This window comes from Rousettus aegyptiacus, unplaced genomic scaffold, assembly GCF_014176215.1.
Source record: "Rousettus aegyptiacus isolate mRouAeg1 unplaced genomic scaffold, mRouAeg1.p scaffold_m13_p_5, whole genome shotgun sequence".
NCBI classification, from domain to species: Eukaryota; Metazoa; Chordata; class Mammalia; order Chiroptera; family Pteropodidae; genus Rousettus; species Rousettus aegyptiacus.
The window spans coordinates 34,759,278-34,787,258 of record NW_023416308.1 but is presented as its reverse complement, the minus strand read 5'-3'; the positions used below and the strand labels follow the sequence as shown (position 1 = coordinate 34,787,258).

Here is a 27,981-nt window from a genome sequence, read left to right as displayed (position 1 = left end):
TCCTCCCCAGTCATCGAGAATGAGCCTGGCGAGAAGGGTAGAAGCCCCTTCCCCGCGCCCAGTCCAACCTGCCTCCCCGCTAGCCCGCCGGGCGCCTTACCGAGTCAGACCACTGGGAGGCTGGGGGAGCCGGGTTGGGCAAGGAGGCGAGCGAGTTGGGGGAGCTCTTATTTTGACAGGGGCCTCTCTGGGCTCTGGTATGAAGGCAGAAGGAGGCAGCCAGAGAGCCCCGATGCTTATTCAGGCTGGGGAGAGGAGCCGAGTGGAGGGGCGATCGAGGCTCCGGCGGCGCAGGGGAGCCCGGGGAGGCAGCGGCGCACCGTGGAGCCAGTGGCCGGACATGCCCCGGACTTGGGGCCGCTGCACCACCGCCCCCGCCGGGATTCAGCCGGCTGGACGCCCGCACGCCTGGGTCCCCTGGCGCTGCACCACCCTGGGGCTGCGACCCGGACCCTCGACGTCCGATCAACAATAAGTGCCCAGACAGCCCCCTCCCTTCCCCGTGCCCGCCGTCCCTGCGGGCCTTGGGGAAAGTGAAAGGAGGAGGCGAAGCAAGGAAGGAAGGAAGGAAGGGAGGAGGAGCAGGAGCTCGAGCCTTGAGGTTCGGGCCGAGACCCCAGCCCCAAGCCCGGGGCCAGGCGGGAGTCCGCGCTCTTCGGTCGCTGCCCAGCGTCCACGACCATGCTCCGCGGTTGGAAGGCAGGAACCCAGGCACCCAGCAACCCCCGGATACCCTCTCCCATGCCAGGCTGGTATTGAGATCAAGGCGTCCAGGATCAAAAGATCACCGCCCGCCCGCCCCCTTCTGCACCTCCATCTGGTGAGCGGGAGGACCCCAATCTACCCACTGACTCTGACCTGGTTATGGCGTCCAGCTCCGGCCTGGCGTGAGGACCCCCGACCGACGCGAGGTGAGGGGTGGGCTGGGGCTGAGGGCAAAAGTCATGCCAAGCCAGAAGAGGCGCGAGGAGGGAGATCCAGTTCGAAATGGGGAGAACATAGTCTGATTATCTCTTGCCCTCTGGTATGCACCCCCAAGCTGTTTAAGTGGTGGGGGCGCCCCCATGGTTAACTGGAGGTTACTCTTGGGATCCCGATCATGTTGGCAGCCCCAGAGCACAGTGGGGAGGGCATAGGGGCAGATGGGGGACCCTGCCACTCTAGCGCAGAGAACAAGGCCGGCCTTGGGCCAGCTGGAGCAGTAACCCTGCCCTGGGGGCTTCTGGGAGATGTAGTCCCCCTCCCAGGCTCACCAACCCCTTTGGGTCTCAGCACTCCAGAACCCCACACCTGGTTTATGTGAACCTCCAGAAGGAGGTGCATTAGGAGTAGGAATTGCTGGGGTTACCCTTTGCCCCCAAGCACTGCCTAGAAGCAGCAGGGGCTGTGACTGGAGGAGTCTCCCTTGTCAAAGATTCTTAATGATTTGGGCTTGGCTGGGGGCGAAGCAGTCACACAATTCCTTGGAGGTGGCCCTGCACTGCTAAGAAAAGGTGGCCCCTGCTTTGGTCCAAAGAAGCCCTTAGGGGAGGAATATGGGGAAAGAGAAGTGAGGTTTAGGGCTTCTTGCTTGGCTGGTGTCTGTTCTATCCCAAGGTGGCTGGAATTTCGTTTCATCAGAGACTGACGTCTACTCTCCCTATCTCCCTCTTGGGAACTGAGAAGGAGAGTGTCCCTCACAGTCTGGGAATCTGGAGGGTGCCTCTCTGGAACAGTTAAAGCCAGGATCAGCTTCTGTCTGTCTGTCCAGCTTCCTTCCTTCCGGGTTTTTCTGACACCGCCTCCTCTCTCTTTCTGTCTTGTCTGCTGCTTGGGGTGTGTGTGTCTGTCTCTGGGTGGGGGGCCTCTGCTGCAGGGAGGAAGTGTAGCTCTGGGAGAGGTGAGCTGGGCATGTGATTGAGGCCTGGGAAAGGGGCTTGAAGGCCCCTTTGATCTTTGGCCTTGCTTTCCTAATCTTACCTAGGAAAGCTGTCTTTCCACTATCTGCCGTAACCCCACTTATGCCTCTAGGGAGCTCTCCAAATGAGACCTCCAGGGTGGGTGGGTGGGTTTCTACTCCCCTTGTTCTCTCCTTTCCTCAGCCTTTTCAGGGAGCAGCCACTTCTGGGCCAAGGCTGCCTGGCTTCTCTGCTGCCCCTCAGTATGGGCTTGGCTGCCTTCTCAGGGTTAGGACCACGATTTCATGGCTCTAGGGGAAGAGCATGTTCAGGCCACGTCTTTCTGGTGTCAGCTCTGAGGTGCCTGCTGATAGAAGCCTCAGGACAGGGTGTGGATGACAAGGAAGGTAAGGGGTGGAGGGAGGGGTCTGGTGCCAGGAAAGAAAGTGCTGCCTCCCCCAGCTGATCAGGCTCCTTGGCCTTGGAGAAGAACCAGGCCTAAAGGCCAGCCTTCTGACCACCTCCCTCTAGAATTCTCTGCTTACCTGCATTACTCCTAATTGGGGTGGGATAGGGGATAATGTTAGAAAGGGTGCTGGTGAGGAGTAGTATACTTATAATTTTGGATCCAGAGTAACTCTTGTCCTTTGGGTAGCAGGTGCCTCATGGTTGGAATTGGGTTTCTGGAGGTCCATATGGAGGCTCAAAAAGAGGCTATAATTAGTGGGGTTGAGGGTCAAGGTGGGAAGAGATTACAGAATCCTGGAGAAGGATCGGTGGTCCACAGAAACCTGGGACTAGCACAACAGTGGTAATGTGGAACATAGTGAACTTGCTTGTTGGATATATATTGGGCACCTATGACAGTTTGGATAGTTCCTGCCTCCCATCTTTTGGATATCTGGGTTAAGCAAGAGCCCTGGGCTGGGGACTCAACTTTCATGAATAGGCAGGGGAAGCCTTCTGGGCAGAGGCCTAGTGGGTGGCAGTCAATGTCTATTCAGCAGGGTCTGGAATGCTTGGCACCTGCTTTAGATTAAAGGAGATGCCTGCAAAGGCAGGGGGCGGGGGCTGCCTGCCTGTGGGGGGTGTGGCTGGGATGGAGCTCCATGGAGCCCAGGAGTGGGGTGTAAGAAAAGGACCAGGTTACATCCATCAGCAGCTCTAGCAGGAGTATAGGGCGCCCACAGTCACCTAGTTCTGCAGCCCCTCCTTCAGGGAGTCTAAGACAGGAGCTGAGGGCACCCCTATACTGCCTCTGGTGCCACAGGCTGAAATTTTGTCCCAGCCCCTGGGGGCAATGGTAAGGCAGAGCAGCTGCCCAGAGCCAGGGTGTCTGAGCGTTCAGTCTTCCCAGGACTGGAAGAAGCCTGAAGGGAGGTGGGGAGCACTTCACTTGGGGGTTCTTGTTGCCCTGATGCCATGTTTACTTTTCCTGGGACTTCTTGATTGCTTGTAGTGAGTGACCCTAAGAGCCTGGGCACCCAAGGGTGATGGGGAAATAGTATCCCTCCTTGTGCCAGGAGCCTTGGGCACTGCCCTGGTGTTGACCTAGGGGGATGGCAGCGTGGGAAAGTGGGCAGCCGTGGGAGCCAAGCGGGTATAGGCTGGGTGCCGCGGGCAGGGAGCTTCTGCCAGGCCCGCTCTCCTTGGGGTGGGGCTGGCTGTTCTAGGGACTGGCTCAACCTGTTGAGCGCCTAGCTGCTCTAGCTTGGCATCTGTGCCCCAGCCTGCCAGCCCCAACAGCTGGCCACCCATAGCCACACTGTGAGGGCTGCCCCCCAGGGAGCTGGGGAAAAGAGGCTCTGCCTGGCCAAAGGGCCAAGAGAGGGCTGGTGGAAGCTCAACCAGGGAGTGCCGAGCTCCCCCACGTCCTGTTCTCTAGGTACCAGAGCTGGGGCTTGAGCTAGTTGGAGGGCAAAGTAGCCAAGTAGCTAGGAGCTGAGGGGCCAGGGGAAGAAGGCTATAGCACTAGAGCTCCTGAGGTGCTGCATGTTACTTGGATGGGTGGCCCTGAAAGCATCAGCCTGGAGTTACAGCCTGGAATTTCCTCTGCCGGGTGCCAGGGCCAGGCCTCTGGAGCCCCACACCCAGCCTGGCCTGAACTCCCCCCTCCCTGGGAGAGAACTGCCCACTTTCCCTGGGTGTTGGGGGAGGGGCAGTAGGGCATTCTGCTGCCCTGGGAGAAGAGGGGTGACTTTTAGATGTGGTAGTAGATTGCACTGCCTTGGTCTCCTCATGGAGAGGAGGGAAACTCTGGGTTCTCAGGTGGCCGTCCTCCACCCTGCCCTGCATGTGGAAGATCCCTGATCCCTGTAGGCCCTTGCTACCACTCCCACCCCACCCCCTCTGCTAGCCCATGGGGAAGGGGAGACAGGGTGTCACTCTGTAGGGGAGAAGGTAGTTACCTCGGCCTATAATTGGGGGTAGGGGCAACCTCCTCTGCTTTCTTTCCCAGTTAGTTGCAAAAGCAGAGGCCCCTTCTTTGCCTCCTTTCCATCCTAGGCCCTCCCTGCTTGGCCCTGGGTGCCTGACCTTCCTAACTTTGGTGTCTCTTCCAGTTCCCCTTTTCCTGGGGGCTGGGACTCCCTCTGTCCACCCCTGTCCTCCAATGAGCTGGTGGCTCTGCACTAGCCTGTCTTCCCCTCCCCCTCACTCTCCACCCCCCACTCTCCCACCCCCAGCCTCAACTGGGAATGGCCCTGAATCCAGCATTTCCAGCATTTCGAAACCAGAATTGTTTTGAAATCCTTGAGTGCTTCTCCACCCCCTCTGACTCCCATCCTTCCCTCTAGCTCAGAACTTAGTCTTCTAACCTGACTTCATGACATACATTGCCTGGATGTGTATGTGTGTGAGTTCATGTGCTAGCACAGGGCCGGCCATGTGCTTACTACTGTGTGTGTGTGTGTGTGTGTGTGTGTGTGTGTGTGTCTCAGTTTGGGTGTATCTTCTGTTAGCAGTTCTGTGTACTGGCCCATGTCTTTTGTTTTCTAATCTCTCCTGGGCCTTTTCTAGGAGTATGGAAACCTCTAAGGTCTTAAGCAGCCATTCTTGGGGAGCTTGGGGTTATTTTTAGGAGGTATCTTGGATGTGTGTATTTGGGAGTTGTGTTTGTTTATCTCTCAGTTGCACGGGTTTGGGAGTATCTCTGAGGAGTGTGTGTGCCTGGGGTTGTGTCTCTTTGATGAGTGTATGTGCATGTGTACACATGCGTGCACTCCACTTCTGTTCCTGCCTCTCTCCTCCCATGTCTGGGAACATGTCTGGGGTGTATAGTCACATGTCTTCCCTAAGCTCCCTGGGACATGGAGTCTCTGTCCTTTGATAGGGAGTTTTCCTGGAGTGGGGCCAAGCCTTCTGGCAGTTCTTTGGTCCTTGGAGAGAAAATGGTACAGTGGGGAGACTTTGGGATAAAGTGTCCTCAGGGCTGGGCTCTCTTCCTCTTTCCCTCATGGGCACCCAACACCTTGAAGGATCCCAACACTACCAGTCCCTTCTCTTCTTGTCCTGATGATACTGTGGTGGCTGTCATAGGGGAGACCCAGTGCTCTAAAGGGCCAGGGAAAGAAATTAACCCTCCATCCCTTGGGTCACTTTGCTTCATTGGGGATAAGAAACAGCCAGCAACATTAGACTTGGGAACTGGGTGACTAACTTAAGGTTAAGAAAGGTGACTTCTCTGACTAGGGGCAGACAGCAAAACAAGACTAGACACTCATATTTCCAGTGTGAGCAGAGGACAGAGGGGCCTGAAATCCTAAGGGGTGATGTGCCGCCCCAGAAATGTGAAGCGTTTGGGGTGGGGCCTGCTGCCATTGTGTAGCCTTGATCCCGGGAAGTCCTTCTTGATGTTTGATCTCATTCCTTCCTTCTGCAGTTAGACAGTGTTCTCTATAGGAGTGGAGGTTGCCAGGTGGGTGTTTGTTGTTGTTTTGCCAAAGCAAGGGCAGTGATGATAGCAGAGTTATGTCTGCATGGGATGCGGGCCCTGGAACTCCTCATACCTCACTGTGACTCAATTTGCCACCTGGGATCTCAGGCTATAATTGAATGCTTTCCTCTAGAAGCACTTGTGGCAAATCAGTGAGGAAGAAGGGGGCTGGGGCAGGGGCTGTTTGTAAGACTCAAGGACCTGTGGAGACAGCAGCAGAATGTGGTCAGAAGGATACGCCATCCCTTTTACCACTACCCTCCCCACGGCCTCTAGTCCTAGGACAAAGTGGGAGGAAGGGAGGGTAGAGGCACAGGTTGCTACAGTGCTCAGTGACCCAGCATGGGGAGGGCCTTGGCAAGGAATTTTCAGTTTGTTTCTCAATCTCTGTCTCTGAGACACGTACACACACGTCACTGCGGACACCTTCAGGAGATGAGCCCAGAAAAGTTACCCAGGGGTAGGGCAGGGCAGGGCAGTACCAGATGGGGCCATGTGGAACAAGCCTTATTTTGGCAGACGCTCTGCTATTGCTTCTAGAACTAGAAGTCAAACCTAGCCAAGGGCTCTTTCCCAACTCCCCCATCCTAGGCTTGGGAGCAGCACAGCCTGGAGAGGGTTAAGTCTGGTTGGCAGGGACACCCCCCCCCCTACACACACACACACACACACACACACACACACACACACTCACTCACGCAAGCACCAGTGCAATGAGAGAGAGAGGGAGGGGTGGTTAGCAGCTTGTTCTAGTTGGCGTCTCTCCCAGAATTCTTTGGAAAAGAACTCCCCTTTGACCCCCAGTACAAACTGAGCCCAGCCACCAGCCTCCCTCCTGCCTGCCTGTAGGAGCTTCACCCAGCCCCCTCCTACTGAAATGCTACGCTTGCCTGATTCTCTTACCCTAGGTCCTCCCAACCAGTCCTGGTCCCCAGAACTTTGCGTCTTCAAGGGACAAGGGGTGTAGCCAAGGAGACCATACAGGGACATAGGACCCATACCATTCTTTTCCCTGACATGGAATAACCCTGGTGGTGACTGGTGCTGGAAGCTGAGGTCTTCATGCCTTCTCATCCATCTTTCCTCCCAGGTCCTTGGCTGTGGGAGTCTTCTGTCTGCCCCTCTCTCTCCCTGTGGGGCTGAGCTCTGAGGGAGCTCTAAGGCATCTTCCAGTACCTTCTCCTTTCCTGCTTCCAGGATAGGGAGGGGGAGCAGTGTGGCGGGGCAGCTGGTCTGGCCTGGCTTCCAGCCAATCCACAGAAGTCCTGGAGGGGGCGGGGGTGTCCCAGTAGCTCAGAGACTTCCTGGAGCTACAGGCTGAGTGTATGTGTGTACATGTTTGTGTGGTGTGTGTGTTGGGGGTGGAACTGGTTGTGGGAGGAGCAGGGGCATAGATTGCTGGCCTGGGGCTTCTAGCTCTGACCCTCTCTCCACAGGGAGCCCCCATCCCAGACCACAACCTTGCGCCTGAGTCCAGACACACATTATTCCTGAGGTGAGATGTCCTCTGCTGGTGTGTGTCCCCCCATAGCCTCCTTGCTGATCTGTCTGCCATGGCCTCCTGCTTGGCTTTTTGTCTTGGGTGCTCTCCTTCTGGCTTTCTACCCCCTACTTCTCCTTTCATTCTCCTCCTCCCAGAGGAGGGGGGCTAACAGCCTTGCAACCTGGAACCTGGTAGGGTGGGGGAAGCCAGGGCAGGAAGGGTTAAAGTAGCCACTCCAGTGAAGTCCCAGTGCTCTTGTTAGCTGGATCCTTTCCCCAGGGTGGGAGGAGGCAAGCTCCAGCCCAATCACCCCTGGAGGGCAAGGTATGATTTCCTGGTCATCCCAAGTACTTGCTTCTCCTTGTTGCTGGCTTTGGCTTCAGCTGGCTGAGTCAAAGCCAGGGTGGCTATCAGCCACCATAATGTGGTTTCTGCCCTGGCCTCTAGAGACACAAGCTCTCTCCCTACCCTCTCCCTACCGCCACCCTCCTTTTCCCCTCCCTCTCCTCCTCCCTTACTTAGCAACAACTCCCTGAATTCACAACAAACAGACCTGTAGGCTCCGAGTCAGACTAAGGGAAAGCTAGAGGAAGCTTTGGACTAGGAGGAGGCACTTCTGGACTAATCTCAGGAGGGAGGGTCTTTTAATCCCCTCACCCTTGCTGTTGGAGGCCATTACCCCTCAAGTACAGGGAGGAAGTGGTCTTGCTTCCAACTCAGGCAATGAAAAAAGTGGGGAGCCCTCATAGGTGTGGTGAGCTAGGAGGCAGGGCTTGGACTCTACCTCACTTGACTTTTGACCTCCACCTGCAGAGTAGGAGAGGCATTTTGGGCTTCTCTCTTGCTTTTGGGCTTCTCTCAGTAGGGACCCTGTGCTCTTGTCATGGTAACTTTCCTTGCTCCCTTCCATGATTCTTAGGTATCAGGATGGGTGAGGATTGGGGGTGGGTGGGGCTGGAGGCAGCCCTAGAACTTTGCTCTTAGAGCACCAGCCAGGCTGGGCACCTGTGTTGAGGGGGTACAGAGTGGTGCCTCCTTTTCGATCTTTTCCCTGGGCAGGAACCGTGGCCTTTAGCTAGGACCTGGTACACTTTAGGCATGGAGGGAATGTGTGTAGAATGAATGAGTGATATACACATTTATTCTTTCATCATAGAACAGACAGCTTGATACCAGGGCGAATCAATATTGTGAAATGGTTATAAACCCGATTGCTGGAGTGTCTGGGTTCAAATCCTGACTCTTCTAACTTAGGCAAGTTACTTAATTTCCCTGTGCCTTATCTGTAAAATGGGTGTAATAAAAGTACTTTTGCAAAGAGTTGTTCTGAGGATTAAATTAGAGAATGCAGGTGCAGTATTCAGGACAGCTAGATGTTTCCAAGTAAATGCTCAGTGATGCTAGAGACCCTCTTCATTATTATTAGTCATAGCTCTTCACAGGAACTCTTGACCCTCCCAGGGGCTTTAGCAGGGGAAGAATTGAGGGGGTGGGAGGAGTGCGTGTGTACACACGTGTGTGTGTGTGTGTGTGTGTGTGTGTGTGTGTGTTGGGGCGGGGAGGGGGTGTCAGGAAGAGACAACCCTGTCAGCACTCAGGCTCTTAGATTCTAATACCCTTCCAAATCTACTTTCTTGCTGCCTCAGTTTCCCCACTGTTGGTGCTGGTTGAGGTCTTGATTGCAAGTTTGCCAAATACCCTGGAGAGGAGTCTCGGGGGGACTTAGGATGTGGCTTCCTCCCTATCTCCCAGCATTTCTCAGGGCTGAGCCCTCCCTCCCTCAAGCCGGTGGCTCAGATCAGCTTCAGCACCCCTCCCACCATCACATCCCTTGCCGCTCTGTTCTTTCACCAGGATCAACAAGACAGTCTGTCCTTAAATGACTTAAATGGTTGCCTCCTCTCCTTCCTGGCTATGGGGTCAAGGACCTTCCTTGGAGAGAAAAAAAAAAAAAAGCAGCGCGGAGCTGCTCTGACATAGATGGTAGCTGTTAGGCCTCCCTCAGGGTGCTGGGTCCTCTGGATTCCCCACCTGGGCATTTTTCCTGAGTGTGGCAGGGCAGTGCCCAAGCCTAGATATGCATCGAAGCCCAGATGGGCATGCCTGGCACTTGCTGTACACAGATGGGCAGGGGGGAAGCCCAGAGGAGGGGTGGGGTTATATCAACATCTATGATGTCCAGAGGACACCCCCAGAATATTTTCCCAGGTTGCTGGGTGAGTATGGACAGTCTGGAAAAAGTCTGCTTCAGTCCTGTATGCCCGGGGGCAGGGGAGAATACTGAGTGCTGCTGGGTGGGCAGGGTCTAAAGGCCCTGGGCTGGAAGTGAGATGGTGGAGGTGTTGAAGCTTGGGAATATATGGGTGAGGAGCCAGGAGTGGACAGCAGGGATTGGCTGCCCACAACAAGGGGAGATCTGCAGATAGGTGGTTTGGATCTTCTGAGGAGTTAAGTGCCCAGATCCCTGGAGCAAGTTGATTAAAATATGGCAGATGCGCCTGGGATAATCAGGCTCCTGGGTTTGAGGCCTGGGCTTGGCTAGCAGGTACCTTCTCTGGCCTGATACCAAGAGAAGTAGGCTAGAGACCCTGGCTCTACTCACCACCTCCTTCTGGTACCAGAAGGGCACCACCCTTCCATGGGCCTGGGGGTGAGGGCTCAGAGTTGGCTTGGGCCCTCACTGCTGGGCTGGCTGTACAGCCTATGCCCAGCCCCTGGGGCCTGTTCCTTGGGCAGGCTGGGGCTATTTTTGGGATTGGGCTGGAGCTCTGGAGCTGGTTTCAGATGTTCCAATGTGAACAGGAGAAAATGGGAACAGATGGCTGGAGAGTTCCAATCAGCAGGTCCTGCTGGGAGCAGGTTATTTTTAGGAACTTGTTAACCCTTTTGGGGCTTATGGAGCCACTTTGCGAGGGACAACCTTGAAGAGAACAGGTCTTCTCCCCAAACCCTTAAAAAACTGTGTGTCCCAGTTTATCTTCTTTCCCTTTCAGACCCGCTACTCTTTAAAGGGGTCCATGGCAAGAAAGTAGGCTCCAGCTTCCTCCCACCCAAACTCTGCTGGGAGACTGCTAAAGGGTCAGGCAGGGAGAGGAGTGCCTGGTGGAGGGGATGCAGGCCACTGTTAAAAGGAAATCCCCCTTTGCTTGCCTCCTGGGGTTTTGAGACATAGACCCAAGGCTAAGAGAGTGGACAACCTCTCTTTGGGTTCAAGCTCTGTGTCTGTTTGTAAACCCAGGGATGCCTAGGGGAATGCTAGCCAAGGGAGCTGGCCTCTGCGAGGAGGGTAGAAGAAAAGCCAAGTCTTTGTACTTAGTACCATGATTATGATGCCCATGGACCCTAATCCTGTGGACATTCCAAGAACCAATATTTGGACAATGCCCGCCTTTACCAAATGCCCATGTATTTGGGTGCCATTCATGGGGTAAAGAAGGGATATCACGGCCAGAGGTGATTTGTTGAGGACTGAGTAGTATGTCATAGGCATTCTGTTAGTTTCACTAATAATATGTCACTTTATAAATTTATTCTCATTTTGCAGAAGAGACAGGCTCTCAGAGGGCCAAAGGTGTGGACAAGGTCCTGTAGTTCAGAAGGGGTGGGATGTGATTGGCACCCTCTTTGCCTGACTGCAAACTCAGTTCTCATTCCTCTGCATCATTCACACTATGTGCCAGTGTCCCAACCCCAGAGGGTGAGGCTGCCAGCACATGGGCACCAGACCTCCTCAGGGAGCAACTTTATGGAATGACTATGGGAAAGGAGTCCTGGGGGCAGGGGACCTTGCCTGTCACTGTTCTCACAATCCCCTAAGCCTTTTTGCCTGAGGGTGCCAGGACTGACACCAGAAACCCCATTTGGCCTTCCTGTCTTCCCTGCAAGAGGATCACAGGCATACATCCTGTCTCATCAGCAGTCCCCTCCTCCCCGCCCCAAATCCTGGCCCACAGGCCCCTGCTTCCGCTAGGGTCATGGCAGTCTGGATGTCAATGTGGGCAGAGCCTGGGCCCTCCAGGTGCTGCTAGTGCCAAGAGTTTGGACCAGCAGGCAAGGTGAGGGGGCTGGGAGGATGTCTCTGTTGCTGGCATTACCTGGGGGAGAGAGCAGAGTAGCAGAGAGGCAGCCTTGGGTGAGGTCCCACCCGTGGTGGTGCAATCTGGCTGTGCCAGCAGTCTACCCGCACTCCACTCCTCCCACAATGGCCCCATTGTTCCCAGCCCTCCAGGCAGTTTGGAGGAGTTTCCTAGGCCACCCCTAACCCCCACCCCCCAAACAGTGGCCAGATTAACTCCTTGGAGGACAGAGACCAGGTGAGGGTCCACAGGTTGCTACTTTACCCATTCCTTCCTTATAGAATCTAAGCCTGGGATGTCACCTTCTACCCATGGGTACCCAGCAATCGGGCATCTCCAGAGACTGGGGTCTCCCACAGGGTAGGGAATAGCACCTAGATCCTCTTCCACCCCCGATGGGTGCAGGTGCCAAGGGGCAGGAAGTGTCAGTGGGGCGGCAAGCAGAGACCAGATATATTTGGGCTGGTGGGGCTAATTCCAGCTACCACCGCCTTCCCTACTGGCTCCTGAGCTCCTTTCCTTCCTGTGAAACCAGAGCTGGGTTGGGCCTAGCTCAGGATTTCGGTGGATTTAAAGAGGCAGCACCATCCTTGCCAGCCTGGCTTCCTCTCCCCCTCCCCAGGTAGGGTCTGGGGCAGAGAGAGGACTGAAGTGCTTCTTGCTCCTCCCTTGCCCTGGGCTAACCCCTGGCTCTTGCTCCTGTTGGGGTACCAGGCTTTTGGCACTCCTTTCTCCCTGAGCTTTGGGCGGGTGGGGTGGGCGGGGGTGGGCTGTGGTTTCCTGTGCTGGCTGTTTGTGCCTGGCCCAGAGTGCCCGCCGCCTGCCTGGGCTTCCTGCCGTGTCTTGTTTCCTCGTGCCCCCCCACCGTGTTCTCTCCTCCCCCTCCCCCCTGTGGGAGGGAGCGGCCAGGGATTGGGCAGCAGACTTTGGGGACACCTCACTGCCAGGGCACGACTGTTTCCCAAGGCCTGTCCACACCGACACTGGCTGAAAGAGCCAAGTGAAGTGACCTCCGGCTTTTCTAGGCAATGCCACTTGTCCCTGCAGCCTCCTGAAGGCACAGTGGGTATCAGAATGGGTAGAATCCCCTGATAGAAACACCCTGTTCAAAGACCCCACACTTTGGGGCTAGGAATTTCCGAGTCCCTGCAGGCTGGTGCTGCCTGACATCACCCTGGGGCTTCAGGTGGGGTGGTGCTGGAAACTCCCAGACAAAAATGGTTGATTTGCATGGTCTCCTTTGACGGGAGGTTGGGGCAAGTGGGGAGAGCTGCTGGGAACCAGGGTGAGGGGAAGCACCCCCCCGCCTGGAAGTTCCCACACAGAGGGTCCTAGAGCAATACCTTGGTCCTTAAGCAGATTTCCTGCTGGGCTATGAATCCTTGACCAGCTGAGTCACCACCTCCGGAAGAGGAAATGACCTGGGTGGTAGAGGAGAGCCTCTAGGGACTAAGGAGTCCTGACACCTAGGGAAAAGGGGACTCAGTACCTTGTTGTCTTGGGGGCTGTATCTCCCTGAGCCAGAGGCCAGGGATCCCATCCCTGTTGCTCCCAGCAGGGTCCTGTCCTTTCAGCCATCACAGTGAGTCCTAGCAGCCCATTTCCTCTCTAGAGGTGTCTGCCCACTGCATGTGGGAGCATGGACCCTGCAAGCAGTTTTCTCACAGCCTCTTCTGAGTGATTTTGAGCTGGGCAATGAGACTGGTGGGCCAGCTGGAAAACAGAGGTTCCCAGGGTGGGGGCAGCTGGAAATAGGCAGGTTGCTACAGGTATGTGAATGCTTTCTGTACTGGTGGCAGTTCTGTGTTGAGCAAGGAGCTGGAGGCCCTGGGCATCCATGGAAGCTTTCCTGGTCTCCCACCCCAGCCAGGGTCAGGCCCTGCTTTCCCCCTTTACCCTTGCTCCCCAGTTGCACTGGGAGGGCAGAAGATCTCTGGGCTCTTTGTTTCAGCAGCCTCCTGGGCTCTATTCTCATGGGTATGCTCTTGGCCTTTCACTCAGGTAACTCACACCTGCTTCCTGTTTGTGAGCACATGTCTCCACTCCCCACCCTGCCTCCTAAGGGGGAGCCACAGCAACGTGTTCCCAGAGCCCCATCCCTTTCCTTTCACTCATCTCAGGGGCTCCTGGCCTGGTGCTGGGAAGGCCCCTTCACTCATTGTTAAAAACTGCACCCACCAGGAACCAGCCCTCCAGCTGTCCATCCCCAGAGGCCTTCCTGGGGACAGTATATAAGACAGAGGTCTCTGGGAGCTGGGCAGACTCCTGAGGGGTGAAGTGGGGGAGGTGTAAGATGGGAAAGTCCTGACTCATCTGTGCTTGACTCAGCTAGCCCTCCTGCTGGGTGGGAGCAGGGCGGTGGAGTCCTAGAGGAAAAGGCAACTCCAAGAATCTTCTGGGGTGGAGACTTGGCCAACTGGGAGACACTGGAGAGGCCTAATTTTCTAACTGCTCCTTCCCAAATTATTACAGTTCCCAATATTTGAAGCTGTAAACCATAGGAGGTAGTGGTGATCCTTGCCCTGCCCCTGCCTCCCATAAGGGGCTGGGACCAGTGCCTGGCATGTGGGAAGCTCACTTACCTACTGCAGGCTCACACAAGCAGTCATGACTCAGAGAGGGGACATTGCAGTGTAGGAGTAACACCGCTATCGCAGTGTAGGAGTAACACCGCTGAAACAGGGTCTTGGTTCTGGCCGGTACTGGTCATATGACCCAGGAGCATGTCTCTTCCTTTTCCCAGATCTCAGTTTCCTCATTATGAAATGGGGATAATAAATCTACCTATCTCTCGGGTATGTGGTAAGTAGTTTTGAGGACCATCACGGTGGTGAGGGTGGAAGCCTGAGACCCATGTCAGCCATAGTCCTGCCATTTAGCCCAGGGCTGCCTCCAGCCCTTTCCTGCCTTGCCTCTAACCCCTGTGATGCAGGAGATAGGGGCTGGCAGCAGGCTAATTCCCAGCCAGGCCCTGGACTTTGAAACCTTCCGCTGAGGCACCTCCCTCCGGTGAGACTGAGCCAGAGCAGAGACGGCCGGTGTGCCCCGGGGGTTTTTAGGGTTAGACTCTCACAGGTTCACAGGTGGAGTCAGTCCCCTCACCCAGAGGTCCCAGCCCTGCTTCCAGAGACCGGCAGAGTGCAGCGATAGGGTGTACCGGTGTTTGGCTGGGCCTGCCACCTGGACAAAACTCCAGGACAAAGACTCCTCCCCTCCCCTCCCCTGTCCCTTACCGGGATTGCCTGGGGGTGGGAGGGCAGGGGGCGGTAGGGTGAGGCTTCTGTGTTTATGTAAGTCTATTTGTTGGTGGTGTATCTATCGCCCCCGTGTATGTGTTTCTCTGTGACTACCAGGCTCAACTTTCTATGGCTCCCTTGTGGCTGGGCCTCAGTCTTTTTATCTGTTCAATGAGTCGGCGCTTGCGCTCGCTCTCTGCCCTCAGGCAGCCTCAGCGTCCGTGGGCCGCAGGCTGTTTTGCTGGCTCCTGCTTGGGCCGGCGCCTCCCGTGTCCTCCAGCACACCTCCACGGGGTCTGCGTGGGTGCGCCTCTAGCTTCCTGGGCTCCGTGCGTGTCTTTGTCTCCCGGCCCACGTGTGAGCTGTGTTTGTGAGTCAGAGTTCGGGTGCTGGTGGCTCACGGAGCTTCTGCCTTGGAGGCGCCCGGCGCTGAACTGAACCTGGGCCCTGCCGCGGCGCGCCCAGCCCTCGCGGCTCTGGGCCGTGTGTCTGTCTGTGTGGCGCGTGCGGGGCCTGGAGGGGCGCTGCAATTCTGTCCGCCTCCCGCTCCCTGGCCTGCTGGCTCGCTCACTTTGCCTGTGCTTCGGCTCTGCTGAAGGGGGCGGGGTGGGGTGCAGGGGCGGGGGGAGGGGAGGCTCCTGCATTCTTGCGGTCTGGGAGGAATCTGAGCCAGCGTTACTGGTCTCGAAAAGAGCCCAGCTGCAGCCCCGGGGCCCCGCCAGGCCTCTCACTGCTGGCCCGGGCCTGCTGGGATGGGCACGGGCTAGGCCTTGAGCTGGGGGCGGAGCAGGGCCCCCATCCCTGGCCCCTTCCACGCTGGGGGCGCCCTGGGCGGTGCGCAGCTCGGGAGGCGGGGCGTGAAGGGTTCCCCACCCTGGGTGAGGGGCGTGCCTGGGAGTGGGAGTCCCCCAGGGGGCCAGAACAGACCTCAAGGCCCGCCCCGCATGGGCACCTTTGCAACTAACAACTAACCTATCCTTTTAGTGCATTCTGCCTCTGCGGCCTAAGGTGGGGTGGGGTGGGCTTGTTAGAGACTGCAAGCTTCCTGAGGGTAAAGTGTGGGAAAGCTGGGAAAGGACCAGCCTTTAGGATTGAGACCCCACCTAGTAGCCCTTCTTTTCCATCCCCTCTGTACCCTATCCAGTTCCCTAGTCTCAGGGCTGTTGGGTCCTCCCTTCTCCCCTCCCCTTCTTACACCCCCTCCCCAAGTCACAAGTTTTCTCTTTGGGGCTTGTTGCTGCAGTCCGTGCTCCAGTACCGAGTACCTGGCTGGGCCCTGGGCACGCACAGGGGCCGTAGCCCCACTGTGTGTGGGAGCCATGAGGATCCTGGCTAACAAGACAAGGTGTGTGGGTGTCGTGGAGGGTGGGCTGTGTGTGTGGAGTGCGGGGAAGGGAAGGGCCCAGTGGTGATGGGGCTGAGCTGTGCTGGCTTGGAGAGGAAGCCTTTCTAGGCACCTGGCTTCCAGGCCACCAGTGGACTCAAGGGGAGTCAGAATGGGAAGGATTGCCCTGAGGCAGGATCCCGCAGCCTAGTGCCTGGGTGCAGGAGACAGCAGGGAAGGGTAGTCAGCTAAGCCTGCTATTCTAGTCCCTTCTAGACCTTTCCTCTTAAAAAAGAGGATCCAGTGGCACCCTCTGGCCTTAGTCTAGCTGAGGATGGGAGCTGGAGGGAGGGGCAGTGCCTGCCTCCCTCCCCTTCCCCAGGAGGAGCATGCAGACAGGGCCAGGCGGCAGCAGCAGGACAGCAGAGCTGAAATAAATCTGAGCTGGTGTGGAATGAGGGGGGATAAATATCCTCTCCCGTGATGTGATCTTTCCAGAGGCTATTAATAGGTCTCCGGGGAGGGGGAGGCGGTGTGGGGAACCGGCTGGATCTTAAAGGGCCTGCAGCTTAGGCTGCAGGAATCCTTGGCTTCCAGTGCTCCAGTCTGCTCCACACACCATACCCCTCCCCCTTTTCTTCTGCTCCTGCCTGCCCGCCAGGCCCTGGCCAAACCTCTTCAGGCATTCCTCCTTCTGTTCTGGGGAGCTGTCTGGACCAGTGGGTACCACTCTGGTTTGCTTTTCCCTACTTCCCCAGGGGAATGGGACTGGGGCATGAGCAGTGACCCTCTGGTCCTCTGCCCTTTCCCTGCTGGTGTTGGGACACATGGAAGTTGAGGTTTGAGAACTTGGAAGGAATCTGAAGACCCTAGAAGAGAGGATGCTTAAGTGTTGGTCAGGTGCTAGTGAGTGTATGTGTGTTGGGGGGGTGGTTGCCATAGAGGCTCAGCCTGATGGATGCTGGGGCTGGGGGTGTTAATAGATTCTACAAACGAAAGGCTCTGGTTTTCATTTGAATTGTGGGGCCTGGAGGTGAAGGGGTTGTCCATCTTTACTCCGCAAGGTGAAGGGTATCAGTCCTCGTCTGAGGAGCCATGGAAGGCGGTAGGGAATAGCTGGTGGTCCTAGAATGCCACTCAGTTCCCACCTCCTGTACCATTAGATGAGGTAGGATGGGGCAGTTAAAATCCAGGCATGCTAAGTCCCTAGCAAGATTAACTTTTATGTCTCTCCCACCTTCTCCCAGGTTACCCCACCCCAGGAGGAGAGAAACTCCAGGGAGCCCTCCACTGTCCCCCCGCGGCCACTGCCCCCCTGCCCCAACCAAGCCAATGCACCCAGAAAATAAGTTGACCAATCATGGCAAGACAGGGAATGGCGGGGCCCAATCCCAGCACCAGAATGTGAACCAAGGACCCACTTGCAACCTGGGCTCGAAGGGCGTGGGGGCGGGGAACCATGGGGCCAAGGCCAACCAGATCTCACCTAGCAACTCAAGTCTGAAGAACACCCAGGCGGGGGTGCCCCCTTTCAGCTCACTCAAGGGCAAAGTGAAGAGGGAGCGGAGCGTGTCTGTGGACTCCGGAGAGCAGCGAGAGGCTGGCACTCCATCCCTGGATTCAGAGGCCAAAGGTACCCCATTTCCTGATCCCCAAGAGCCTAGCATGTTCCATAGTCCAAGTTTCAAACTTGCTGGGATCCTGTCTTTGTCTCCCTTGCCTAATCCTCATCCCCAGCTCCTCTCCTGCATTGATGCAGGGCCGCCTTTCTTTTATCCTTATTATACCCACCAACTTGGTTTCTCTCAGAGTTGGGATTGGCCAAGGTGGAGTTTTGCCATCCTTAGGTGCCACCCATGGAGGGGCCACACATTGTGATGGGGTTTCTGGTCAGTCTCATTCCTCTTTTGCTTTCCCATCAGAGCCCCCAGAGGGGAAGAGGGAGGTGCTCTGGGGTGAGGAGCAGACCCACACATCTCAGGAACCTGCTGGTATCTGGGCTGGTGGGAGCTGTTGAGCAGGCACTGGTCTGGAAGAGTAGCAGTGACTCCCCCCACCCTCCCACCCCCCCAATCCCTAATTAGAACCAGTTGTGGTTAAGGATTATGATGTGCTTTGGTGCTGGGTGGGGGAGGGGAGACAGGCAGCGGGATTGTAGAGAGAAATCAGAAACAAATGGTGGTGTGGTAGGGCTCAGGGCTGGCTAACTGCCCACCATAGCCTGGGCAGTGCCCTCTAGAGTGGGGCATCTAGGAGAATGGGCCTGGGCATGGGAGGAAAGAGCCTTTGGGCACTCACTCTGACCCCTGCCTGCCTCTGTCCTGCCTGGACAGAGGTGGCACCCCGGAGTAAGCGGCGTTGTGTGCTGGAGCGGAAGCAGCCATACAGTGGGGACGAATGGTGCTCAGGACCAGACAGCGAAGAGGACGACAAGCCCATTGGGGCCACCCACAGTGAGTGCTCTTGATGCCAGGGTGCTATGGCCCATGGTGCCCCAGGGGAATGTCTGCCCTGAGGAAGCTTCTCTCTCTTTGGCTAGGGCTTTAGATGGCTGAGCCTGGGCAAGGAGCAAAGGTCAGGAGCCCAGGCCCCTTCTCTCCCATCCCACCTCTCAGACTCTGTCCCAGCCTGCAGTCTGACAGCTCTGCCCCTACTTTCTAGGTACTCAGTGGCCCCCTCTTCCTAGGGAACCAGGTTAGGCGGGGTGAACCTCAGGTGTCCTTGCCTGGCTATGCCATGAATTCCTGGCCTATGCTGCCACCTACTGGTTAGTGGAGAGAGGGCAGCCAGAATCCAGTATCACTGGGAGTGGGACCATTGGGTGTGTTGTGCAAAGTGATGCTAAGCTTGGGTGTGAGCTGACACTGGCTGTGTCTCTGGTGCCCTTCCCTAATGTCTAATTGACTCCTGGAAAGTGCCCAGAGTGCATCACCAAGATGAAGTGTGGGTATGAGTGGATGCCCACTCATCCTTTTATTGATCAGCATGTATTTGGGCCTGATGGAGGGAAACCAGACACATCACTGCCCTTGGGACACCCATAAAAGTTATTTGGTGCTTTCCTTCAAAACTTACATCTGACTGGGGGGATAAAAAGCTTAATTCATGAGAAACTATCCAGAGAATGTTAAACTGAACTCGTTGAAGGTGGGGACTTATAACGAAGGAAGAAAAGAATATGCTGGCTACTTTACTTAGTGGTATTTAAGACTTACAACAGCCTTGTGAAGAAGGTGTTATTATGATGCTTATTGCAAAGGAGGAAACAGACTCAGCAGATGTTCGTAGAATGAGTGGACCATGTCTGTGGAGGTGGTACATGGGATCAAATACTGAAGGTTCTACATCTGGCTGGGATTTTAAAGGTCATATGGTCCTAGGTCCCTCCCAAGGGACTGACTGGCAGTTTGTGAGCCCCTGGCTGAACCCTTCACTGATAGATGTGGGGAGGTCACTGTCTCCGAGGACAGACTCCCTACCCTACCCCATTCACTTTTATGATATTAGACTGCACTATTGTAGAAACATTGGAAGACACACGGAAATATGAAGTAGAAATTTTAACATACCATACCCAATACCAGGGCAACCACTGTTACTATTTTATTTGTACTGCCATTAGATTCTTAAAGAATTCTTAATGGCGGCGCAGTATAATATAGAGACTCTTCAATCAGACCACCTTGGTTTATGTTGATATCCCAGGTTTCCACTAATCATTTGTGTAAATGTTGGTGTAGATATCCCAGGTTTCCAGTATGTCAGTCTTTTTGTTTAAAAAAAAAAATGAATTTGTTGGAGTGACATTGGTTAATAAAATATTAGATTTCAAGTATACAAGTCAATGATATGTCATGTGTATATTGCATTGCATATTTGCCACCGAAAGTTAAATTTCCTTCCTCATCATATATTTGATCCCCTTTAACCTCATCTGCCTCCTCCAGTCTTTTCTGTTTTCCCAATGATTTTTTAGTTTATGACTTTGTTCTAAACTTGCTATAAAAATAGATTTCTTTCACCTGTCCCCCTGTATAGGTGATAGAACTGAAGCTTAAAGGGATGAAGTGTATTGTTTATAAGGCCACACAATCAGTTAGTGGTGGCGCTAGCATTGAAAAACCATTTATCATCTGATTCATCAATTTGTGCAACCTCTTTCCTTTCTCCCCTCACCTAGTCAGTGTGTGTGCACAAACACGCGGACCACAGCATGTGGGGCAGAGCAGGGCTAAGAGCAGGTTTTGCAATCCCTATCTGGATACAAACCCTGGCTCTGCACTGACTGGCTGTGTCACCTCGGGAGAGTAACTATCCCTCTGAGGCTTCTTCCTCCTTGGTAAAGTGGAGGGTATAACACCTTCCTTCTAGGGATGTGGTGGTTAGATAGAACTGAATCTGTAATTATCCATTGGAATGCCAGGCACACGGGAGCCTGTTTGTAAGGTCATACTTTCCGTCTCCCTTTGCTCCTCATGTTCCCCACAATTTCCATCCTGGTCAAAGACTGGTCTAAGGCAAGTAAGTGGAAACCAGGCTAGTGACAACACCAGATTGTGGTAACAAGTGACCCTGTGGGCACCGAAGTGATCTTCTGTCTCTGGTTTTCTCTGGAATGGGGTGATGGGGGTGCCAGCTGGTTTTCCTTCCTAAATCTGGGCTGCTTATCTGCTTTCTTTCTCCTCTCTCATGCAGATTGTAATGTAGCAGACCCAGCCATGGCGGCCCCACAGCTGGGTCCTGGCCAGGCCACCCAATTGCCCCTCAGTGAGACCAGCGCACCAGGCCCCCCGCATGGGCCTCCACCTGGACTTCGTCCTGATGCACCCGGGGGTGGGGGCGGGGGTGTCCCTGGAAAGCCTCCCTCACAGTTCGTGTATGTCTTCACCACCCACCTGGCCAACACGTAAGTACGTCAGGGCAGGCCAAGCCTGCTTCGTTTACCCAGCACCCCTCAGCCTGGGATCCTGAGTGAGCGCCTACAGGGGGCCAGGGTTGGGTGAGGGCAAGGGCTCCCTCCCTCCTGCCTTCCTCTCTGAGCTATTTGTGCCTGACCCTCCTGTGCAGGGCTGCAGAGGCGGTGCTACAGGGCCAGGCTGACTCCATCCTCGCTTACCACCAGCAGAATGTACCCCGGGCCAAGCTCGACCAGGTGAGTGTGGTGCCTGGCCTATGCATGGTGCCTCCATGACTAGCTGGATTGGCTGGTGCATACCCTTATCTGTCTCATGCTCTCCCTTTGTCCTCTTGCAGGCCCCCAAAGTGCCGCCCACTCCAGAACCGCTACCCCTGGGCACACCATCAGCAGGCACCCCACAGTCCCAGCCACCTCCACTGCCGCCACTGCCACCGCCAGCCCCAGCCCCTGGCAGTGCCCCCCCCGCTCTGCCTTCTGAGGGGCCTCCTGAGGACACCAATCAGGACCTGACACCCAACTCGGTGGGAGCTGCCAGCACGGGTGGTGGGACTGGGGGTACCCACCCTAACACCCCTACAGCTGCTACCAACAACAACCCGCTGCCTCCTGGAGGAGACCCCAGCAGTACCCCTGGCCCTGCCCTGCTAGGGGAGGCTACCCCCACAGGAAATGGGCAGCGGAGCCTGGTGGGCTCGGAGGGCCTGTCCAAGGAGCAGCTGGAGCATCGGGAGCGTTCCCTCCAGACACTTCGAGACATTGAGCGGCTGTTGCTCCGCAGCGGGGAGACTGAGCCCTTCCTTAAGGGGCCCCCGGGAGGAGCAGGTGAGGGGGGACCACCAGCACAAGCCCCTCCTGCCCCCCAGCAGCCACCCACGGCCCCTCCCGGTGGGCTGAAGAAATATGAGGAGCCCTTGCAGTCCATGATTTCTCAGACACAGAGCCTAGGGGGCCCCCCGCTGGAGCATGAAGTGCCTGGGCACCCCCCGGGTGGGGACATGGGGCAGCAGATGAACATGATGATGCAGAGGCTGGGCCAGGACAGCCTGACGCCTGAGCAGGTGGCCTGGCGCAAGCTGCAAGAAGAGTACTACGAAGAGAAACGGCGGAAGGAGGAGCAGATTGGGCTGCATGGGGGCCGCCCTCTGCAGGACATGATGGGCATGGGGGGCATGATGGTGAGGGGGCCACCACCTCCCTACCACAGCAAGCCAGGGGATCAGTGGCCTCCCGGAATGGGCGCACAACTTCGGGGGCCCATGGATGTCCAAGATCCCATGCAGCTCCGGGGTGGACCTCCCTTCCCTGGTCCCCGTTTCCCAGGCAACCAGATGCAACGGGTGCCTGGGTTTGGAGGCATACAGGGCATGCCCATGGAGGTGCCTATGAATGCCATGCAGAGGCCTGTGAGGCCAGGTATGGGCTGGACTGAAGACTTGCCCCCCATGGGGGGGCCCAGCAATTTTGCCCAGAATGCAGTGCCATATCCAGGTGGGCAGAGTGAAGCAGAACGATTCATGACCCCTCGTGTTCGCGAGGAGCTGCTGCGGCATCAGCTGCTGGAGAAGCGGTCACTGGGCATGCAGCGCCCTCTGGGAATGGCTGGTGGCGGTGGCATGGGGCAGGGTGTGGAGATGGAGCGGATGATGCAGGCGCACCGGCAGATGGATCCGGCCATGTTCCCCGGTCAGATGGCTGGTGGCGAGGGCCTGGCAGGCACTCCCATGGGCATAGAATTTGGCGGAGGCCGAGGCCTTCTAAGCCCCCCCATGGGACAGTCTGGGCTGAGGGAGGTGGACCCACCCATGGGGCCAGGCAACCTCAACATGAACATGAATGTGAATATGAACATGAATATGAACTTGAATGTTCAGATGACCCCCCAGCAGCAGATGCTGATGTCACAGAAGATGAGGGGCCCTGGGGACATGTTGGGGCCACAGGGCCTCAGTCCTGAGGACATGGCCCGAGTGCGGGCTCAGAACAGCAGTGGCATGATGGGCGGCCCGCAGAAGATGCTGATGCCCTCGCAGTTTCCCAGCCAGGGCCAGCAGGGGTTCTCTGGGGGCCAGGGACCCTATCAAGCCCTGCCCCAGGACATGGGCAGTACCCAAGACATGTTCAGCCCTGAGCAGAGCTCAATGCCCATGGGCAATGTGGGCACCACTCGGCTCAGCCACATGCCTCTGCCCCCTGCATCCAATCCTCCTCCGGGGTCTGTGCATTCAGCCCCAAGCAGGGGGCTGGGCAGGCGGCCTTCGGACCTCACCATCAGTATTAATCAGATGGGCTCGCCGGGCATGGGGCACCTGAAGTCGCCTACCCTTAGCCAGGTGCACTCACCTCTGGTCACCTCACCCACTGCCAACCTGAAGTCACCCCAGACTCCCTCACAGATGGTGCCCTTGCCTTCAGCCAACCCACCAGGACCTCTCAAGTCGCCCCAGGTCCTCAGCTCCTCTCTCAGTGTCCGTTCGCCCACTGGCTCTCCCAGCAGGCTCAAGTCTCCTTCCATGGCGGTGCCTTCTCCAGGCTGGGTTGCCTCGCCCAAGACAGCCATGCCCAGCCCTGGGGTTCCCCAGAACAAGCAGCCGCCTCTCAGCATGAACTCTTCTACTCTGGGCAACATAGATCAAGGTGAGTCAGCTGGGCCAGGCAACTGGGCGTTGGACTGGCACTGGGAGTCTCTCTCAGTTGGTGTGTTCATGTTGGGGCAGGGGAGTGAGTGAAGGCATCTGTACCGGGGCCCAGAGCTGGATGGCTCTGCTTGAAGGGCAGGTAATGGCTGTCTATGTGCTTTCACAGGAGCACAAGTTAATCTCCCAGGCGTTTGAGGGGGTCATACCTGGGATCTCCCCACTGTCTGGGGCCCTGAGGCTATAGGAACTGCTTGAAGGAAGGTGGGCTGCAGTGATAATCGGGGTGAGTCTGTGTTCAGTGAGACATCTGAATAAAGGTGTACCTGGAGAAGTCAAGTGGAGATTTGAGAGCTCACCTCTCCTGAGCCCCCAATGTGAACAGCCAGATTCATTTCTCCCCAATCACCCCTGCTCTTTCTGTCTCCCTGCTTCTGTAGGTGCCCTCCCGCCTAGCGGTCCCCGGAGCAGCTCCTCGGCACCTCCTGTCAATCCTCCCAGCGGCCTCATGAACCCCAGCCTGCCATTCACTTCCTCCCCAGACCCCACGCCTTCCCAGAACCCTCTGTCATTGATGATGTCTCAGATGTCCAAGTATGCTATGCCCAGCTCCACCCCACTCTACCACAATGCCATCAAGACCATCGCCACCTCAGACGATGAGCTGCTGCCCGACCGGCCCTTGCTGCCCCCACCACCACCACCGCAGGGCTCTGGGCCAGGTGCGAGGACAGGAACGGGGCTACAGGGAGAGGAGCTAATGTGGGCACTGGGGATGGGGAGAGTAAGCATGGCCAGCAGTCGCTCCTGTGGTCGTGCTGGCTTTTATGTGCCTCCAGAGGGCCCTGGGAGTGGGGATGTGATGTCCTGGGATGCAGCCGCACTCAGGTCTTTCTAGCATCGGTGAGGTGTCTGTCGCAAACTGTGTCAGAGCCTGGGTCTCTTGGGTTTTAACCTAAATGCCTCAAGGCATTTCTCTCACAGTCAGGGCAGGCCAGTGTTGGAAGTCCTCACTCTTGGCACTGGCCTGGCTAGGGAGTGGAGGAAGACTGAGTTCTGCATCCTCCCCCAGCTGGGTGCACATAGTTCCTCACCCCATTTTCTCTTTCCCCATAGGGATCAGCAATAACCAGCCCAACCAGATGCACCTGAACTCAGCTGCTGCCCAGAGCCCCATGGGTGTGAACCTGCCAGGCCAGCAGCCCCTGTCCCATGAGCCCCCACCTACAATGTTGCCCTCCCCCACCCCTCTGGGTTCCAACATTCCACTGCACCCCAATGCTCAGGGGGCAGGAGGACCCCCTCAAAACTCAATGATGATGGCTCCAGGGGGCCCAGATACCCTGAATGCCCCCTGTGGCCCTGTGCCCAGCTCCTCCCAGATGATGCCCTTCCCCCCTCGGCTGCAGCAGCCCCACGGTGCCATGGCCCCCACTGGGGGCGGGGGACCTGGCCTGCAGCAGCACTACCCTTCAGGCATGACCCTGCCCCCAGAGGACCTGCCCAGCCAGCCTCCTGGTCCCATGCCTCCCCAGCAGCACCTGATGGGCAAAGGCATGGCTGGCCGCATGGGCGATACATACCCACCAGGCGTGCTCCCTGGGGTGGCATCAGTGCTGAATGACCCCGAGCTGAGCGAGGTGATCCGGCCCACCCCGACGGGGATCCCTGAGTTCGACTTATCAAGGATTATCCCCTCTGAGAAGCCAAGCAGCACCCTCCAGTACTTCCCCAAGAGCGAGAACCAGCCCCCCAAGGCTCAGCCCCCCAATCTGCATCTCATGAACCTGCAGAACATGATGGCGGAGCAGACCTCCTCACGGCCCCCCAACCTCCCGGGCCAGCAGGGTGTCCAGCGGGGGCTCAACATGCCTATGTGCCACCCTGGACAGATGTCCTTGTTGGGCAGGACAGGTGTGCCCCCTCAGCAGGGCATGGTGCCTCATGGTCTGCACCAGGGGGTCATGTCTCCTCCACAAGGCCTCATGACCCAGCAGAATTTCATGCTGATGAAGCAACGGGGTGTGGGGGGTGAGGTCTACAGTCAGCCCCCCCACATGCTCTCCCCACAGGGCTCCCTCATGGGCCCCCCACCCCAGCAGAACCTCATGGTGTCCCACCCCCTGCGGCAGCGCAGCGTGTCACTGGACAGCCAGATGGGCTACCTCCCTACACCAGGCAGCATGGCCAACCTGCCTTTTTAGCACTCTGCTGGGGGCTGGAACTTGGGCGATATTGCAAATATGATAACCTGAAAAAAGTTTCTTTCCCTGCAGTGTTGGAATGGCCTGGGTCAAGGGGTGGGGTGGAGGGGTTGGGAGGGCACTTGTGCGGGGAGTGGCATTTGTGGAAACCAGATGTACTGACAGCTTAGTGGGGATTGGCAGAATGGGGTGGGGGACTTTGGTTTGGGGTTTGCTCCATTTTGGCCACCAGGACTGCCCCTCCCCCAACCCCCTAAGTCCTATGGAGCCTCCATTTCCCCTCTGTCCCTGTATCTGCCCTCATTCAGCTATGCTGTCAGAGTCCTGTATCACATTTTTGTGGGAGAGAGGAGAGGTGTAGTATCCCCTCTCTATCCCTTTCCTTTCTGTCACTGTCTCTTCATTGCTCCAGCTTCACTTTCCTCTTGGTTTCTCTGCCCCTGCCAGGTTCTCGTCTCTTTTCCTGCCTCGTTTCCCCTTCTTGCTGATATGGCTGACCCCCTCCCCCACCACCCTTCCCTGCTGGCAGCTGGTCAGGTGGGCAGACGCTAGCCGCTAGCCGGAGCTGTAAATAGAGCACTGCGCTTCTGTGCTGGTTTGTGTGTGTGCTGTATTTCTGTGTTTTGATAGAAGTCACACAAAAAAAGATAAAAGAAACCCTTCCCCCCTTCAAATTATTGCCCCTTCCATTCCCCTGGACCCAGGTATGTGCAGTGTGACACAGCTGTCTGCTGTTTGCAGTGTCTCTGGGTTCACAAAGGATACCATTCCAGTCCTCTCCCAAATGGTGAAATGACATAGATACCCCAAACCTAAATCGAGCTCAGACCATCAAGGCTTCCATTGGTGAGCTCCAGCAGGGCTGAGACTACCTCCACCACACTGGGGGTGGCAGCCTATCTGCTGCTGAGTGATGTGGGAAAATGCGTGCATGCATCCGTGTCTGCACTGCACAGCGACCCAAGGCCCGAGGCCCTTGGCTTCCCAGCTGTGGATGTCTGGTGTCCCCTGCTGCTACATGTTAGCCAGAACTTGAAGTCCTTGGTTCCCAGTCTGGGGCGGAAGAAAGGAGAAAGGTGGAGGCTGTGTGACCTCCTTGAATGAAGCCATGGAGGAGTGGACTGGTGGCCCACATGGTCCTGTGCCTGCTGCAGTAGCCCTGAGCCACGTAACCCTCAGGGCCCTGACTTTTCCAGAAGCTGCCTCCTACTTTACCCAAAGGAGGAAGGAAAAGGGTTTGACGAGTCAATCTCCCTCCAGCCTCCACCCCCGGTGGATTAAAGGAAGTGTTAGGGAGCAGGGAAGCATCTTGCAGATTTATCTTTGCCTACTCACCGGCAAGGCCCCTCTGCCCAGAGCTCAAGGCTTGGTGCCTACCCAGGCACAGTCACTGCCTCCCTTTCAGCCCCCAAAGACCTCCCCACCCAACTCTGGCCACAGCCGAAGCCATAGCGACTGGGTGTTTTGATCCTGTTGGCCCCAGGAGTAAAACACTTCTCCTTTTCACACTTCCTTTCCTGCCTTCTGAGGTTGCAGGGCTGGTGGCCTGGCAAAAAGCGTGTCTGAGGCTTTTAGCACTGTGCCTCCAGGGTGAGGGGCCATCTTTAGACAAGGTGTCTTTTGCCATGACCCAGTCCCAAGCCTTCCTGACCTGCAGGGCCTGGTCTTGCATTGGCAGCTGTGATACAAAGGGAATTTGCCCCACTTCTCCCAGTCTGGTGCTGTCCACAGTCCACCATCAGCCAGGTCAAGTGCTTCCTCCGGGGCTGGCTGCAGGCTCTTGCCTCCTTCAGCACCTCCCAGAGCCCAGGCCTCTGTGTGCAGGGGCTACCTGCCCTTCATCCAGTCAGGCACTTTGTCTGCCCGTCCTCAACCTGGACCCTGTGCAGGTGAGCCCCCCACCCTTAACCCAAGATTCCCCAAACTGACTAAGTGTTTCCTGCCTGGAAGAGAGAGGGGTCAGACTGCAAAGGGCCCAGGGCTCTCCCCATTCTTCCACCTCCTCCATCAGAGTAGATTTTCAAGGTGAACTCCACAGGTCAGCCTACTTCTTCCCTCCATCCATGGCCATACCCCCCAGCCATTTTGTACCATTATATAAATATATATATAAATATAAATATATAAATACAATATGTGAAGACATCTTCTTGGTTTTTATTTTGAAATAATTTTTAGGCTTGTTCCGGGGGTCTCTGTGCTGCCTGTACTGTATTGACCTGTTTTATAGGTGCCTTTTTATTAAAAAGACAAAATTAAAAATCCAACCTTTTGCCTTTTTACTTCCATGTCTGGC

At 56.4% G+C, this 27,981-nt stretch overlaps 1 protein-coding gene and 1 pseudogene across 7 annotated transcripts; one reads left to right on the top strand and one right to left on the bottom strand.

Annotated features, from left to right (window-relative positions):
* Window positions 1-8: 8 nt before the first annotated feature.
* On the top strand, window positions 9-27,952 carry BCL9L (BCL9 like). 7 transcript variants are annotated; one of them, XM_016139321.2, is made up of 10 exons: window positions 9-911; window positions 7,248-7,306; window positions 15,850-15,951; window positions 17,178-17,563; window positions 18,264-18,383; window positions 20,626-20,836; window positions 20,998-21,082; window positions 21,184-23,482; window positions 23,922-24,203; window positions 24,598-27,952. In XM_016139321.2, exons 3-10 carry the CDS (start codon window positions 15,926-15,928, stop codon window positions 25,683-25,685), a joined length of 4,497 nt encoding a protein of 1,498 aa, XP_015994807.2. In that variant the 5' UTR covers window positions 9-911; window positions 7,248-7,306; window positions 15,850-15,925; the 3' UTR covers window positions 25,686-27,952. The 7 variants fall into 7 exon arrangements, with proteins under 7 accessions (XP_015994807.2, XP_015994808.2, XP_015994810.2 ...); XM_016139322.2 differs by lacking the exon at window positions 7,248-7,306; XM_016139324.2 differs by lacking the exon at window positions 15,850-15,951.
* On the bottom strand, window positions 910-2,428 carry LOC118602957 (annotated as a pseudogene).
* Window positions 27,953-27,981: the final 29 nt, after the last annotated feature.

What these genes read in the sequence shown, in the direction of transcription:
- BCL9L (XM_016139317.2), top strand. Translation starts at nt 17,104, where the DNA reads ATGGGGCAGTTAAAATCCAGGCATGCTAAGTCCCTAGCAAGATTAACT. An exon ending in CCTGGATTCAGAGGCCAAAG is followed by an intron (nt 17,564 to 18,263) that starts GTACCCCATTTC and finishes CTGCCTGGACAG; the next exon opens with AGGTGGCACCCCGGAGTAAG. An exon ending in TCTGGGCAACATAGATCAAG is followed by an intron (nt 23,483 to 23,921) that starts GTGAGTCAGCTG and finishes CTGCTTCTGTAG; the next exon opens with GTGCCCTCCCGCCTAGCGGT.